The following is a 17,905-nucleotide window of genomic DNA, read 5'->3' as shown; positions in this document are numbered from 1 at the left end:
TGGGAAGGATGAGAGTAAAAGCACGAAAGGTGGTGCCGTACCATTTTTATATTTCAACTACCTATTTAGTTGTTGGTGCATTATTTGGCTTCTACGTGACACTCCCCTGGCTGAAATTTGTATACCATGTCCCTTCACATGTTCCCTCCCAAATTGTAAAATTTGTTAATTATTGTGTTCAATATTGCTTCGTATATGTATATACTTGCACAGGATGGTTACGTATATGTCTTGTCATACCCTCGTCACTACTTCGTTGAGGTTAGGCTCGACACTTACGGAGTACATGGGATCGGTTGTAATCATACTACACTCTGCACTTCTTGTGCAAATTTTGGAGTTGGTCCTAGCGGCGTACCATAGACTTGCTCGGATTCAGCTACCTAGAGGAGACTTGAGGTATAACTACACAGCGTCCGCATATTTGAAGTCCCCTTCTACTTTATCTTAGCTCTGTATTATCTTTCAAACAACTTAAATTTTATTCACATAATTATTTGTATTATTTTAGTAGCTCGTACACTTATGACACCAGATTCGGGGATGTATTTGGATGATTCGGTTGTTATGGTCTTCCGCACTTTATTTTAGTAATTGACTTCCATTTAATTTGATTTGTTTAAAAATGATTAAGATTATTCTAACGTTGTCTTGCCTAGTAAGTGAAATGTTAGGCACCATTACGGTCCCGAAGGTGGAAATTTTGGGTCGTGACACAAATAAGCACATAGCCTAAACATACTTTCTAACATGAATCATAGCTCAAATAATCAAGCGAGTAAAGGAAACACAAATATTATAAACCATGATAGTACAACAAGTCTGGTAATAGTCTAAAATCCACTCGAATCATGAATACTCCGGTGCACGTACGCACGGCATGTGCATCACGCTGTCACCCCAACTCATCTCACACAACATAGTTCCTAGGGTTAATTACCCTCAAATCTAAGTTTAGATATGTTACTTACCTCAAAGCACGGAGATTAATACTCCAAAAAGCCAAATAATACTCTAGAAATTCCACCATGCGCGAATTAGTCTCCGAACAACTCGAAACTAGCCAAAAGCAACTCAAAATCTAATAATGCCATGGGAAATAAACCCAAGCGATAAAGGTCGAATCTTTAATCAAATACTCAAAGTCAACCAAAAAGTCAACCCAGGCACACACCTCGGAACCCGACAAAACTCACAAATTCCGATAATACATTCGAATACGAGTCCAACTATACTAATTTCACTCAAATCTGACTTCGAATCATTGTTCAAACCCCAATTATTCACTTTAGAAAGGTTTAGACAAAAACTCTTGGTTTCTCTTTTAGAATCATCAATCAAATGCCAAAATCAAAAATAGAATCATGTATTATAATCAAAACCGAGTCAAGAATACTTACCTCAATCCTTGCGGTTAAAATTCCCTCCAAAATCGCTCAAATCCGAGCTTTATAACTCAAAATGTGATAAAATGAGCTTAAGGTCCGAAATAGAGTACTTATAAGCATTGCCCAGGCAAACCCTTCGCGATCGCGAAGAACAAAGATGAACTCAGCCAAAAATATGCTTCATGTTTGCGGCACTACTCTTGCGGCGTGATAAACACATGTACCACAATTACGCGAACGCGTCCACGACCTCGCGAACGCTAAGACAGTAGTCCCCAACTCCCCGCTGAACCGTGATCGCGAACCATCTCCTGCGAACACAAAGAACAAACTTCTCAACCCTTCGCGAAAGCGCTCTTCCTCTCGCGAACATGATGAATAAACAACGAGCAACTCCCAAAACACTACGCGATCTCGTCCTCACCTTCACGATCGCAAAGAATGCCTAAAGCACCATAACCAGCAGAAAATCAGCAATGCCAAATAGAGATGAAATGATCTGAAACAACCCCGAAACTCTCCCGGGCCCCTCGGGACCCGTCTAGACATACCAACAAGTTCCAAAACATAATGAGGACCTACTTAAAATAGTTTTTAAAATTATTTAATTTTTTTGCCAAGTACCACGTTAGTTTTACCAAGTCATTTCAAATTAAATTGGTAATAACATTGCCATGTAGCCAATAGTATTCAAGGTTTTGGTATGTGCTATTAGTTTCTCAACTGTTAGAAGTTTGGATATCCCAAAGTCACTCACTTTTGCAACCATATCTCCATCCAAAAGTATGTTACTTGGTTTCAAATCACAATGGACGACAAATGGCCTTCATATAAATACTCCATAGAAGAGGCCACCTCAATCATCACCTTTAATCTTTGTGTTAAATCCAAAATTTTGTGGAGAGTGCAGCCAACATTCGAGGTTTTTGTTGGGCATGTACTCTAGCACCAACACTTTATAATTAAAATTCGCATACTACTTATCACCATAACAAGATTCCCATGTCGAATGCTTCGTAAACCTTGGCACTCCGCATCAAAACTTTTAAAGGCATGTTGTATTTCTTTATTGAATACCTTGATTGCCACAACCTTTCCATCTGCGAGTGTCCCTCTTTGTACACGGAATCCAAGGCTCCCCCTCCCAATCAAAGTTGTTTGTCCCTTGAGCAATATCATGTTATGAAATCCTCCTATGTACTTGACCAAATATATTAACTAGAGGAAGTTCCCTACTACTCCTTTCTCAACATGCATTTCAGTAACCAAACGATGAAAATGGTGGTCATTACAATTCCTGAGGCAACTGATGCTAGAACAAGAGTACTTACAACCCTCTTCTTTCTTGGTCTTCTAGGGCTACTGACTCTGCATTGCATCACATTCAACTGGGATGCTCCACATAATGCAGGGTTACCCGTGAATGATTCAGCTTGGTATTTAGGGATGGCATTTCTTTCCGAAGCAACTTGGTATTTAGGGATGACAATGAGACGGGACGGGGTGGGTTTGAACGTTTGCGGGTGCGATGCAGGAAGATGCGGGTTGAAACATTGTTATTTAAAATTCAGGCGGGTGTGGGGTGGTTGCATGTTGAGGTCATGAATTGACTACACATTGCCACGAAACATATTGCAGACTCATCCTAAACCCATTTATCTTGTTGTTTTGTCCTGCATTATAAAGAATACCAAACTCATTTACTTTTATCGGAGATTCTTAATCTAATCTTTTATTGTTTTGTTTTAAAATTCCATTTCTTTTCTTGTTTTATACCCAAATCACGCAATAACTAACAACTTTCCTCCGTCTTCGTATATATTCTTCCTTTGTCTTCCTTTTTTTGATTTCTAGTCGAGAACCCCAAAACTTAAAAGTCAAATTACCTAAATATCCTTTTTATTAAACTAAATATCTTATTTAATAAAATAAAATAAAATAAAAAACTAATGTCACAACGGTCACTTATGATAGTTAATGGCAAAAAAGAGAAGAAATAGACATTTGCACATTCTTATTTGAAACGGTGGCTTCATCTTGATATGGAGCGCTGATTTTCAGCATATGTTCATTGGAAACTTTAATTGGTTTCATGAACTTTAGAGTTTAGAATGAGAAAAGAAATTGGTATCATATCTCTCTCAAATCAACTAAGGATTTATTTTGTAATATAATTTTTCTTATGATTATCTAACAAAAGTGCATTCGGATTTTGTTAATAATTGTGAAAAGGTCTGGTGCACTTATAACGAATTATAATAGAATTATTTTATTATTGGTAAAATGCTGAGAAAAATATGTTGGATACGAAAAAAAATTCAAACAGAGTAGATCAGGTTGTTGTCTTGATATCCTCTAGAAGAGATCATTTTCTGTAAGGGTGCATTAAAATGTTCTCACCCATTGAGATCCACTTTAGATGAGTCAAATTATAAAGACCGAAAGCTTTGCCTTTCGAGAAGTTGGTTGTGATTTGCTCTAAAGAATGAATTATTTTTCCTTTGTTTTGATGCTGTAAATTCAAGTCAATAAATTCCAATCTAAGACCATGAACTGATCTTTCCATAAGGTGTGGTTCATTAATATTATATTATAGGTGTTGTCACAATTTGAACATGTTTTAAGAACATTGACAGTGACAGAAGATGATGACTTTGAAGTATTGCGTATGAAGAAAGAGACAAAAATATCGGGTTCCACTTTGATAACTTCATTTGTTTTTTACTTCTCAATATTTGCCCTTTGCGTTTTCTCCTACATCTATGAATAACATGGTAGAAAAAATTGATGATTATTGTGCGTGTGTTTAAATCTATAAATTTAAAATATGATATATCATATTATGCATGCATATGTTACGACTAGGAATGACATATGTTTAAAGGTTTTAATTGTTAAACTTTCGCCACAATAAATTGACATATATATAAGTTAGAATGAAATATATTGGAAGTTTACTTTCAGGCCGTGGAATGATATAGAGTGTATTATTTAGAAGAATTATATCTATACTTGAAAGTGATACTATTAATTTGAGATCATATGAAATAAAATGTGACTTTTATTTAGATATTATTGACTTTAATGAAAGGTTTGAGACCTATTTGACGTCTCTTGTGATAAGGAATATAATATATCTTGGAGTTATTTAATTTCATATTGACACATGCTAAAATATGATAATTGTTCTCAACATCTTAGATATTTGAATTTCATGCTAAACTGTGTATATCATGCTATATTGATATTACCATGCGGGTTGCAGGTATTTTAATTTAAATGATTTAGTTTGACTTGACATAAAGTTTAAGGGAAAAAAAAGACTTATGAATATGTGGTCCTAAAAGCTTTGTGGGGTCATGACATTTGTGTAGCTATAAAAACTTCTCATTAAGGGTAAAGTGGGTAAAATAAAAAATTTAAAGTTAAAATTATTTTCAAATATAGAAATGGTTATTCTTTTCGGAACGGACTAATAAGAAAAATGTGTCATTTAAATTGAAATAGGGAGAGTAATCATTTGTGCTCTTATGCAGCTTCTACAATATGCATAATAGCATGAATTTAAAGCCATGTGTAAATATATAAAATAAAATAAAAACTGGGGGTTATATTAAACAACATGTGAAGTATTTGCAACCCCAAAAATAAGTTGAAATCAGATTATAATTCAGTTTATAAAGGTATGTGCCTCATGTCATAATGAATTTGAAACTAACGCTTATATTCAAATAGTTTGAATATGAGAAATCAAGTTTTGATATGTAGGGCATATTGCTTTTGCTTTCAATTATATTTGGATAATTATTTTATAGAAAGCACTCTTCTCTTGCAAAGTAATTGTTAGACTGATATATGTTCCGCAAAATAATTATAAATCGAAGATGATTGAGTTTAATTGCGTACAAATATTTTTCGTGCTTAATTAATTTTAACTGCTTCTTTTTATTATCGTGCGTATCTTATGCGTTACTAAGGATGTAAGCGTATCAGTGAACTTAGAGTTTGAAATTCTTTTAATATTAGAGATGTTGAACTTATAAAAAGTACTTCTTGATTATTGCAATTAAAGAATTATCAAGGATACAAAAAGCAAATGCTTAATGACCATAATCATAATATGTCATCTAATTTAATTTTTCTTGCTATTTTCTAAAGAAAAAAAATTACAAATCTAATCTCAAGCTCTGTCTCTCACCTGGGAAGTGCAAGAATTGCAAGAAGGATGGGGAAGTTGGTACGACAATGAAAGATCTTTTTCTTTTAATTACATGGGGACAACTACCGTGTGATACTAGTACTAACTATAAAGATGTTTCTTTTATTACTTATGCTAATACGATAGAACATACGACTAGAATAACTTCTCTAGAACAATATAAAGGACATAAGAGAAGATAATAATTTTATTTATTTGAAAACTTTTCGAGACCTTAAAAAAAAATCCACCTATCATAAATTAAATTCTGACGTCTCTTTGTGATTTAAGCCATGTGGTCCAACACATATAAGATATCTCCCCTTCTAAAATAAAGACGAATACACATAAAAATGCAAATACAAGATATTAACCTATGCTACTCTGCTTTACCACCATTAACAATGAAGTTAATGAAATAAAAATCTTTTTATGTCCTCCAATTATATTAGGTACTCTTCTACTAATTCTAATTAATTAAATCTGCACATTACCGACTGAATTCTGCTAAATTTTACTATATATATCATCAGAAAAGTGTACTACATGACTTGATATACACGTGAATCACACATGTCGAGAAACTAGTATTCAAATAAGGATAAAAGATTTCCTTTTTCGAGTCTAAGGATATTCTAACCGTAAATGGGTCTCTATATAATGAAGTACATATGACGATTTTAGTTCTCTGGAAAAGATGGATAGCGCCGAAGGTATGCCAAGGCAGTTATGACGTGAACAAAAATATGACTTGCGATATTGTCAGGAGGATAAATCATGGTGCATTAAATATTATTATGCAACATTTTTCAGCCAGTATCTAATGGTTATATGTCCATGATACGAGACATTTAAAGTTACACAGAAAAAGAAAAAGAAAAATATATATATATTGAAGAAAAAGATGTTATTTTACGTTCGAGTCACCCCAAGAGTAAGGTGGGAAGTTCTTGGAGGGAGGAAGCCGAGGGTCTATCAGAAACTGTCTCTCTACCCTAGGGTAGGGGTAAAGTCTGCGTACACACAACCCTCTCCAAACTCCACTAGTGGAATTATACTGGGTTGTTATTGTTGTTGTTGATGATGTTGTTTTACGTCAATCTATTTTTTGGTGAAAAGACTTGGTCACTGAAAAGCTAACAATTTTTTAAAAAAAGAATACTTAAGCGGGGTGGGACGGGTGGACGCGGGTATAGGTACGAGGAAGGTGAACGCATGTCCAAATGCTATGACGAGTGGGGCGGGTTGAGATTTTGCGGTTTAAGACAACCCCTCCCCCCTCCCACCTACCATCCCAAAATTAGGATCTCTCATCTCCCACCCGAGAACAAGGATGGCAAATGGGGAGGTGCGGGTGCAGGGCAGGGTGGGTTTAAAGCTATGCGGGACGGGCAGGTTTAAAGCTATGCGGTGAGGTGCGGGTGCGGAACCGGTTGAGATTATTTTTTAAAAGACTGATGTGGTGCGGGGCGGACGAAATTCCGATGGAGTTTTGGAAGAGCGTGGGTAGGGTGGGCGTGGAGTGGCTCACTGGGTTATTCAATGTCATTTTTAGGACTAAGGAGATGCCAGATGAATGGAGATGGAGTACGATGATTCTGTTGTATAAGAACAAGGAGGATATTTAAAATTGTAATAATTATCGGGGTATCAAGTTACTAAACCATACCATAAAAGTTTGGGAGAGGGCGGTGGAGCTGAGGGTGGGGAGGATTATGTCTATTTCTGATAACCAGTTCGGATTTATGCCAGGACTTTCAACCATGGAAGCCATTCACATTATTAGTAGGTTGATGGAGCAGTATCGGGAGAGGAAGAGGAATTTACATATGGTGTTCATCGACATAGAAAAGGCTTATGATAAAGTGTCAAGGGAGGTTCTGTGACGATGTTTGGAGGCCAAAGGTGTTCCTGTTGCATACATTAGGGCTATTAAGAAAATGTATAACGGAGCTAAGACTCGAGTGAGGACAGTAGGAGGGGACTCGAAACACTTCCCAATTATGATGGGGTTGCACCAGGGGTCAGCTCTTTCCTATTTGCCCTGACAATCGACGCACTGACATGTCACATTCACGGGGAAGTGTCGTGGTGCATGTTATTTGCAGATAATATTGTGCTGATTGACAAGACGTGTGGCGGTGTTAACGGGAGGTTAGAGGTTTGGAGGCAGACCCTAGAGTTTCAAGGTTTCAAGTTGAGCAGGACCAAAACGAAGTACTTTGAGTGCAACTTCAGTGGTACGACTCTGGTAGTGGACGAAGACGTGAGGCTAGATTCACAAGTCATCCCTAAGAGAGAGAGTTTCAAGTATCTTGGTTCCGTTATTCAAGGGAATGGGGAGATTGCGAGGATCTCACACGTCGCATTGGGGCGGGGTGAATGAAATGGAGGCTCGCTTCCGGTGTCTTGTATGATAAAAATGTGCCGACAAGACTTAAAGGGAAGTTCCATAGAACGGTGGTCAGACCGACTATGTTGTATGGGGTAGAGTATTGGTCAGTCAAGAACTCTCATGTCCAGAATATGAAAGTGGCTGAGATGGATGTGTGGGCATACCAGACTAGACAGGATTAGAAATAAAGTTATCCGGGACAAGGTGGGCGTGGCTTTTAGGGAGGACAAGATGCGGGAGGCAAGACTAAGATGGTTCGGACATGTGAAGAGGAGAGGCACAGATGCACTAGTGAGGAGATGTGAGAGGTTGGTCTTAGAGGGCCAACGGAGGGGTAGAGGCAGGCCGAAGAAGTATTGGGGAGAGGTGATTAGGAAAGATATGGCCTTGCCCCAACTTAGTGAGGACATGACCATGGATTGGAAGGTGTGGAGGTTGAAAAGTAGGGTAGAGGGTTTGGTAGTCGAGCTTTCTCTTTGTTTTGTTACAGTAGCTTTAGTACACCACTTAGTGTCTTTTGTATTTTTGCCTTTTTGGATTTCTGTTATTACTTGTGGTTGCCTTCGCTTCGATTTTAATTGTACTAGCTAGTGATAATTGTGTGTTTTCACTTGTTTTTCCGATTGGTTTGCTTGTCATTAGCCCTTCCCTTTATCTTTCCTAAGCCGAGGTAAGGGTGTTCATGGTTCGGTTTGGGTCGGTTTTCCCTAAAAAGAAACCAAACCAAGTAAGTCGTTTTTCAAATATTGGAATCAAACTAAACCAATTGAGTCGGTTTTTTATCGATTCGGTTTATGTCGGTTTTTCCTTATCGGTTTTTTTCTTAAATATGAGACACAACTACCAAACGCATATTCCGGCGACTACATTTTCAACGTAACACAATCAAATCAATTGCTCTTTGAGAAATATATCATTTTCAAGATATATTGATGATAGTTGAATCAAATGGTGATTAGAATTTAAGTACTCAATTAAAAATCGATTATTTTTAACATGAAATAAATTATTATACTTAGTAAAAGAAAACTACCAATCAAACTAGAATGTAAAGGCAAAGAATTAGATTATTATTATAGCAAAGAACTAGACTAAAAATACAAATGACTAATATGTACCATATAATTTTTGAAACTTTATATAAAAATATACATATATATAGGTGTAATAATAAATTTAAATAGCTATTTTTATAGTCGGTTTTGTTCGATTTTTTCGGTTATTTTTTGAGTAAAACCAAAACCAAACCAAATTTGATCGATTTTTAAAATTCAAATCAAAAATCAAACCAAACCTAAAAAGTATCGATTTTTTTGGTCGGTTTGGTTCGATTTACGATTTGGTTCGATTTTTCGGGTTCTTGAGAACACCCCTAGCCAAGGGTATACCGAAAACAGCTCATGCCTTTTATAGGTAGGGGTAAGATCTGTGTACACACTACCCTCCCCAGACCTCACTTGTGGAAATACACTGGGTTTGTTAATGTTGATGAAATTGAAAATCCAGCAAAAAAATAATTAAGAAAAACTAGGAAAAGAAAAAAAAAATAACTACGAAGGGCAGGGCGGGGGCGGGTGTGGATGTGGGCCGGGTGCAATTGCTATGCAGTGCGGGGCAAAGCGCGGGTTGAAAACCTTAGCGGGTTTGCCCCGCAACCACACCGCACCATTTGCGGTCCCTATCCGAGAATACAGCTTACTCAAACATTTCGACATTCCAAATTAAAACTATAATTCTTACAAAGGTATGCCTGATTGATAACTTCACTTGCTACAGATTGATTGCAACTGCTACCTCATGCCACCCAACTAGCACCCAGAAAATATTCACCCCATCATCTGATCAGTCAATCATCTTAAAGAATTTTAAGTAGCCATCACAATTTGGAAAACTGACACTTCCCTAAGCTAAATGCCAAACATTCAGACACAACAGAGAAATAGTTCGCATGATATTATGGTAAGCCATCAAAAGACTTGCATTATCTCACAAACAAAACAAAATTCTTGAATAAAGAGAAAAGCTTAAGTTCCTGAAAATGATTGCACCATAAACTTCATCACTCAATCCACCAGAAAGCTGATAATGCTTAACAGGCTACACGGCAGCTCTAATTGCTTATTTCTTCTCTTCCTTCTTTGCTTCAGCTGCTCTCTTCAACCTGGATCCAATGTGTCCTGCATTTGTACGCTCGATATGCAGCTTGCCATAGGCATTGAATGATTTCATCTCATCTGTGACCTTGACAAGGTCAACAGCTGGCTGCTCCCTAGTAATAGGCATGTATGGACCCTGGACCTGGGTGGCAGTAGCAAGTTCCTCTGCACTAGAATCACCAGCTTGCAAGAGAGAGTTCAAGGTAAATTTTAGGCATAATGTGTTCAGATGCCAAAGCAGGAATCCTGGTTGTTTTAAAAGGCGTTTTCGGGGCGAGGCGTACCAAAAACGTCCCGGGGCGATGGTGTGGGGCAAAAGTCTCAAGAGGCGTACGCCCAGCAATTCGGGGCGTACGCCCAGGCGTTTGAGGCGCATTCTTTTAGTGAGGAGTAAGCACCAGAGACTTTTTCAAATTAAAACAAAATTTGTTGAATAAGTCCTTCATATAATACCCAAATTCTCAAAGTCAGTTTGGTAATTACTCAAAAGGTTTAAAAAGGAACTCAAAAGTATTAAATTTAAAAGTCAAGACCTTTTTATTGATTGAAGCCCTAATTCATGGTCTTTCCCAATTCTTTATCTTGTCCGCTAGTCTGCTAATATCTCCCAAAAGTAACGAATAATTTTTTTTTTTACAAATACAAAAATAACTCCATTCTCCTTCATAGCAGCAAATTCAAAGTTCAAATTGCAGGTTAATCATCCTTTTTGTTCCTCCACGTAGAAAACTTTATTCTTTTAGACTTAAGTTACTTGTGCTTGTAAGTAGCGTATAATAGATTGTTTTGACTAGTTTTTTGTGGGGATGGAGCGCGCGCGCACACACACACACATATATATATTTCACATATTTATAGTTTTCTTCAATTTTTATGCAATTTTACTTGTTTATAAATATTTACTGTCATTATATTATTTTATAAAATATTAAAAATTAAATACCTATGGGCTTACGCCCCGTGCCTCGGGGCTTACGCCTCGCTGAGGCATATGTAAAATGCCTCGCCTTACGCCCACGCCTTTTAAAACACTGTCCGAACTAGCAAGGCAAATAATAATTATTTTCAAATTTACCTTGACTTTCTTAGCACGTCTAGGAAAGATGACAAGCTTAGCCTTGTAAGTCTTGAGCCTCTGGACATTTGTTTGGAGACCTTCCAAGGATCTATTCCTGCGGCGATGATCAACAGCAATGCCGATGGTTGGTGCTAGTTTCTTGGGAACACCAGCTGCCTTAAATCCGAAGCTACTTATTAATGGGGGAAATCAAACGTACAAGTGCTTCAAAATAATAGGCCGTTTAAATATAAGTATACGGATAGCGAAGAACATGACTAACAAATAGAATTTCCATTTGTACTCAATGGGATGGCTTTTGTTCTTTTCTATGGGGGACAGGGTGGTGAAGAGGAGTAAATGACATTCAACAAGTAACTAGAATCTCACTTTCAGTTCTTCAAGAGAAAATCCCCTCCCAGCATGGACTTTCATGTTGTATTTAAGTGTTTGTCCATGAACAATTGAAGTGATCCCACAGTTGGCCTAGGGAAGATCTTCACAGCCTTCTGCTGCGTAGCTGAAGACAACAGAATAAAGACAGGTAGGAAAATGTTAATACTGTTCAACAAAAATTGATTTTCAAAAAGAAAAGAATCATGCCAAGTAGTTCAACAAAATGGTAGCTTACCAGCACGTCTCCTTGTTTTCCTAGCTGGTTGGTTGAACCAAGTCCTTGCATAGTTTTGCCAATGCTTCTTGAAGTGCCCATTGGGTATAACGTTGTTGTGATTCAAGTCTTACCTGAAATTGAACAGAAATGGAATATCTCAAACAAACATCACAAGCTGCTCTTGTGAACTAACTAGCATAAAACTCACTTGTCTTTCCACTTTGTACTTTTGTGAACTTTGATTTTGTATTACCACAACAACAACAACATACACAGTATATTCCCACATGTGGGGTTTGGAGAAGGTAGTGTGTACGCAGACCCTACCCCTACCTAGTAAAGGTAGAGAGGCTGTTTCCAATAGACCCTCGGCTCATAAAGGTAGGAAGGAGGAGAAGAAGAATATGCAGAGGGAGAAAAAGAAGAAGAAAAAGAAAGAAAGAGGAGGGAAAGGTGGGGAGAAAAGTATTAGTACCAAAATAGTGACAACAGGAGAAAACAAACTTTGATTTTGTATTGTTCAAAGAAAATTAAACTTTAATGAAAATCTAATCAACTCATGACAAACAATCACTCATAACAGTTCATAAATGTGCAAGTCTAAATATTCAAACATGTGCTCTTCGTCATCACTAAATAGTAAATACTATTCATATGGCATTACACTTCTCTTAACAGCCTCTTTCACAAGAATAGGCATTCGCATATAGTTGATCTTTTTCAAGTTCTTTTGTTATTTTCTCCATGAAATGCATTAACTTCACTTTGGAGAGATTCTAAACATGCCCTTTTACTTACTTAATTTTCTACCAAGAATCGAGTTCACAGAAAAAACCCAATCCACTGTCGGCTGGTAGTAAAAGTTCCATTTTTGATAGCACAAACTAGTCAACAACCAGGAAAAGCCACACAAACCAAACCCAAAAAAAAAAAAAGGTTAGATTCCCAAAATCCAGGTTTTAGATACTGTATAAAAAGGAGATATAGTCCAATAACACCTCCAAATTCGTCCTACAATTGAACAAAGACTTCGCAAAACACCCTGATTTCAACATTTATTAAATTTTGCAAGCTTACTAAGGCATAACCATAAGCAAATCATATTATATCATAACTAACAAAACCGAGACACTACAAATAAACGCAAATAAATCCAAAATTCTCAGTTAACAAATACTCTAAAAGGGTCTGAAACCCCCCCCCCCCAAAGAAAAGATTAGGTTCATTAACCGAGACACATTTTCATGTCAAACTCATTTGCATATACAAACTCAGTAACACATAGCTTGCAGATTCAAGTGAGGAAAATAACAAGCATTAATAAGATTGGAAATAAAGAGAGATTATTCATAAAACCTTAGGGATGTTTTAAGGAGAAAGACTGAGACATACCTGGTTAGCTAGTGCCTCTGGAGGCTATGGAATTACAAAGGCGAAGATAGCGCTTGGTTCTTTGCTTTTATAGGGCTGAACGAAAAACCCTAGGTTTTAAAGGCTTTAAAGCATGGATCACTCTGTTCAACCTGGGAACACAGTTTAGAAGTATATAGCGACAAATAAATAGCAGTACAGTCGCGGAATAAATACAGCTTTTTGAACAGGCGACGATTCAGCAAATTTTTCAAAAACAACTTCATACCAATAGTACAAACAAAAGCCTTTTCGCTATTTGACATTGTGGATAATCGATATTACATCAGATGCACTGTAAATTGATAAGCGGGAAGCAGCCTACTCCATGTACTACGACAGCTAAAGGCCACCAAAACCTGCAGGGACTATTTATTTAAGTAGAAAGGATTACATTCTCTGTAAACATTTAAGACTAAATAACTCATCGCATTCCAAATCACCGCACATATTGATCATCCAATTAGCAATTAGATGCGCCGCTTCTTTGGGAGGCGGCATCCATTATGGGGACGTCGTGTTGTGTCCTCAATGAATACCACAGGATTCTTATCTCCACGAGAATGAGTATAGCCCTCTCTGAAGCTTAGAATTGCTTGTTTCTTTTTCTTAAAGAAAGTAAAGCCATTTACTTTCATGACCACTGACCTCAAGCCCCGGTCTCTGGCTTCACGCCCAACATGTTCTGCAGTTGATTCAGCAGCGTATCTTGCAATTTTCGTTCCTTTTCCTGTTATCTTACCTGCAGTAGCCCCAAACTTTTTATTCCCTTTTGAATCCGTCACAGTAACAAAGGCGTTGTTGCGAAGAACCTTTATATGAACAATATCAGCATCCTGCTCGACATGATACCTAGAAAGTGGAGCATCACCCAGAATACCCCTCGTATTGTCCTCCGTAAGTCCTCTAACAAAGTCCATTGGTCTAGAATTGTTTCTCATCTCAGCTTCCTTTGGGCTTTCAGAATGTATGAAACACCTCCTCCCAGCATTATATGGTGAATAAACATTCATTCCCAAGTCAGAGTGCTGATTACTGCATATTTTTCTTTCAGTCTTCCCTTGAATACCTGCAGCAAAATGAACTATTGAGCCAAAAGTTCAAGAATTACTGCTGATCTAAGACCAGAATAAGAGACAAGGGCATATGCATGGCAGGTATACACAATACTGTTTTGCAGATGCATACAAAGAAGCTGGAAAAAACCAAGTAAGAGAGATTCCTGGATCTACTAAATACAAGTGAGATAGGCATTGTAATATATTCAAACACATCCACACAATTATAAATCACAAGGTTCTACCACTGCTGGATACAATTAACTTTCTATTACTCAAGAGGTTAGTAATGGAAACCCTAATTGCAAAATCCAGAAGTTCTGCTCCACCTCCTTAGAAGTTCCCTTATAAGGTTGATGGAAGCATTTTTCTGATCTAAGACCAGAATAAGAGACAAGGGCATATGCATGGCAGGTATACACAATACTGTTTGGCAGATGCATACTAAGAAGCTGCAAAAAACCAAGTAAGAGAGATTCCTGGATCTACTAAATACAAGTGAGATAGGCATTGTAATAGATTCAAACACATCCACACAATTACAAATCACAAGGTTCTACCACTGCTGGATACAATTACCTTTCTATTACTCAAGAGGTTAGTAATGGAGACCCTAATTGTAAAATCCAGAAGTTCTGCTCCACCTCCTTAGAAGTTCCCTTATAAGGTTGATGGAAGCATTTTTCTTTCTCCCACACTTGGAAGAGTAACAGAAAAATCCAACAGGGCAGGGAAAACCAATAGAGCAACATATAAGAGAGTCAATTTCAACAAGTTCCCCTGATGGAAAGATTTGACAAAATACTATGTGGGCAACCAACAAGAAAATTTATGATTTTGAAATGCTTTTTATTTTTAAAAAAAGAAAGAGAAATAGAAGGAAGGATTATCCTTAATGTTTTATTTCTCTTACCTACTAAAGCAACAAAACAAATAAAACGAAATCACGGCAGGTAAGCAATGGGGTCTCTAAATGTTTTTTACATGTTCTTATATGGAAAAACTACTCTAGATGGTCTTGTGTCTTCCTTGCTGTTGCAGGACTTCTGTATCTCTTTATAATCCATATATTGATAGAAAGAGATGAAACACAAATAACGCTAGTCTCCTATCCTTTTTCTTTTTTTGTGAATGTAAGTAGCTTGTAAATTGAAAAGGAGAAATTGCCTAACACAAGCTGGTGCTAAGTCTCTACAAGTTATCAGGAGGCCTTCCACACAAAACAAAAAGGAAGGAATTCTGCAGTGACAAAACTATGCTTGCAGGGAAATCAATGAAATCTAACATACTTTCCCTCATATGTATGTTATCTTTCATCTTCGAACCCCTAAACTCTCAAGCGCTCAGCTGAACTCTTCCATTTACTTGGATCAAAATTTATCCATAACATTTGAAAAAAATTCAAAAATCCGCAAGCAAAAAAAAAAAAACCCAACTATCATCTTCCATTTTGATAGTCTAATTTAATAAATTAAACTTTTGAGTTCTGCCCCCTTATACTATCTTTTGTCCTCCTCAGACTGTAGCTTTGAGAAGTCTTTGTTATTAAAGAGAAATATGAATAGTTTACCTACAATTATGCAATCTCTAATCCTCTGATATAATTTTAATAAAAGTCCGCATGGAGAAGCTTTCACTCTTCGACTGAGATTCGAATAACCAAAAAAGGTAATGACTTACCCTACAACTTTGAGACTATCAAAGCACATGATTCAACTTATATCAAGCATAAGTTTTAATCTTTGCATAAATAAAAACGGTATTTATAAAACCATTTAAGTACTATTCACTAAAGGTAAAAGATTTTAAGCTCGCAACCATGGAAAGAAAATTGTAATGGTTCAAAATAAACTCCAAATACACACACTTTCAATAACAAAGATATGCAACTTAATGAAGACAAGTACGAATCATTTAATAGTACCCACCATAATTTGGAAATGCAGAAAAGGTCCTGAAAGCTTGAGGATGATGAGAAGAATGTAATTTGAAAGCATTGGCAGCCCATAAGACACTGCGTATAAGTTTCATCTTGCCTGTAACACTATGCAAATCACTTCACCTTAGCATTTATTTTGACCCAAAAATAAACCAGTTTAGTACAGATAATAAAAATGAAAATTAAACTTAGTCAAAATCTAATCAACTCATAACAAACAATCACTCATAAAAATCCATAGATGTGCAAATCCAAATATTCAAACATGTCCTCTTCGTCGTCACTAAATACTATGCATCTGGCATTACACATCTCTTAAGAGTCTCTTTCTCAAGAATAGACATTCACATATAGTTGATCTTTTTCAAGTTCTTTTGTTATTTTCTCCATGAAATGCATTAACTTCACTTTGAAGAGATTTTAAAAATGCCCTTCTACTTACACAATTTTCTACCAAGAATCAGTAGAGGAAAAAACAGAATCCACTGCCGGCTGCTAGTAAAAATTCCATTTTTGAAAACATAAACTAGTCAACAACTGGGAAAAGGCACACAAACCAAAAAATACGTATTGTTAGAATCCAAAAATGTAAAGGTCAGATTTATACCAATTATAGGTCACATAAATCAAAAACATATCTAACCAAATACTGTGTAAAAAAGGAATATAGTCCAAACACACCTCCAAATTCCTCCTACTATTGAACAAATTGGCAAAACACCCTGATTTCAACATTTATTCATAAGGCAAAACCATAAGCAAAATTGTACCAACTTATGTGAACCCATTTGACCAGGCACGGAATTTAAGAGAAGAGAGAAACTTTTGAACTCGTGGCGTAAAATGAGTTCCATATATTTTGTGTGGCTATGAATAATTTAGGTAAATTGTTTTCAAATAGGGAAAGGAGTAATTCTTTTTTGCACGAACTAAAAAGGAAATAGGTTCTCATAAATTGAAACGGAGGGAGTAACTAACAAAACTGAGACACTACAAATAAACGCAAATAAATCGGAAATTCTCAGTTAACGTTCTACTCTAAAAGGGTTTGAAAACCCCCACAGAAAAGATTAGGTTCATTAACCGAGACACATTTGCAAATACAAATTCAGTAACACATAGCTTACAGATTCAACCGAGGAAAATAACAAGCATTAATAGGATTGAAAATGAATGACAGATTATTCATAAACCTTAGGTATTTTTCTAGGAGAAAGACTGAGACATACCTGGTTAGCTAGTGCTTCTGGAGGCTATGGAATTACAAAGGCGAAGAAAGCGCTTTGTTCTTTGAGATTTCCGAATGGGCTGTTAAATGGGCCAGATCGCTCTGTTCGACTTACAGTTTTCATACTGATGCTAAAAATTGCATATAAGCTGGGTGAAATTCAAAATAGCTAGATTTACAAGCGTTAATTGAAAAATAGCCGCAGTTTTAAAAGTAATCAAAATTTAGTCACAATAAATCTTAACGAAAATATTGTTCAAAATTCAGAAAATATTCTAACATAATATATTAGAGTTCCAGTATAATATACTGGAGTTTCAACATAATATACTAGTATACACATATGCTCCAATCTTCAGTATATTATGCTGGAATTTTTTGTGTGTTGGAGTTCCAGCATAATATGCTGTAAATTTATACATAGGTGCACTAATCTCCAGTATACTATGCTGGAATTTTCCAT

The 17,905-nt window shown here is 36.5% G+C and overlaps 1 protein-coding gene and 2 pseudogenes across 3 annotated transcripts; all 3 read right to left on the bottom strand.

Moving 5' to 3' along the window:
• LOC142180112 (uncharacterized) overlaps positions 1-17,905 on the bottom strand; it is a 223,071-nt pseudogene that overhangs the window by 39,465 nt on the left and 165,701 nt on the right.
• Positions 9,907-13,483, bottom strand: LOC107821541 (large ribosomal subunit protein eL13y-like; annotated as a pseudogene).
• LOC107821542 (small ribosomal subunit protein uS11m) lies at positions 13,425-17,583 on the bottom strand. Of its 3 annotated transcripts, XM_075252424.1 has the most exons (4): positions 17,444-17,583; positions 16,204-16,319; positions 13,866-14,286; positions 13,425-13,576 (listed from the first exon to the last, which is right to left on the bottom strand). In XM_075252424.1, exons 2-4 carry the CDS (start codon positions 16,304-16,306, stop codon positions 13,504-13,506), a joined length of 597 nt encoding a protein of 198 aa, XP_075108525.1. In that variant the 5' UTR covers positions 16,307-16,319; positions 17,444-17,583; the 3' UTR covers positions 13,425-13,503. The 3 variants fall into 3 exon arrangements, with proteins under 3 accessions (XP_075108525.1, XP_075108523.1, XP_075108524.1); XM_075252422.1 differs by having other exon boundaries at positions 13,425-14,286; XM_075252423.1 differs by having other exon boundaries at positions 13,425-14,286; positions 16,204-16,311; positions 17,444-17,565.

Source organism: Nicotiana tabacum, chromosome 4 (genome assembly GCF_000715075.1).
Source record: "Nicotiana tabacum cultivar K326 chromosome 4, ASM71507v2, whole genome shotgun sequence".
Lineage (NCBI taxonomy): Eukaryota > Viridiplantae > Streptophyta > Magnoliopsida > Solanales > Solanaceae > Nicotiana > Nicotiana tabacum.
This window is presented reverse-complemented; position numbering and strand designations above follow the sequence as displayed.

Excerpts from the sequence above, each read along its gene's own strand:
- LOC107821542 (XM_075252422.1), bottom strand. The coding sequence starts at position 16,306 with ATGAAACTTATACGCAGTGTCTTATGGGCTGCCAATGCTTTCAAATTA. Across the intron at positions 14,287-16,203 it reads TTCTGCATTTCCAAATTATG|GTATTCAAGGGAAGACTGAA; the intron begins GTGGGTACTATT and ends ATTTTGCTGCAG.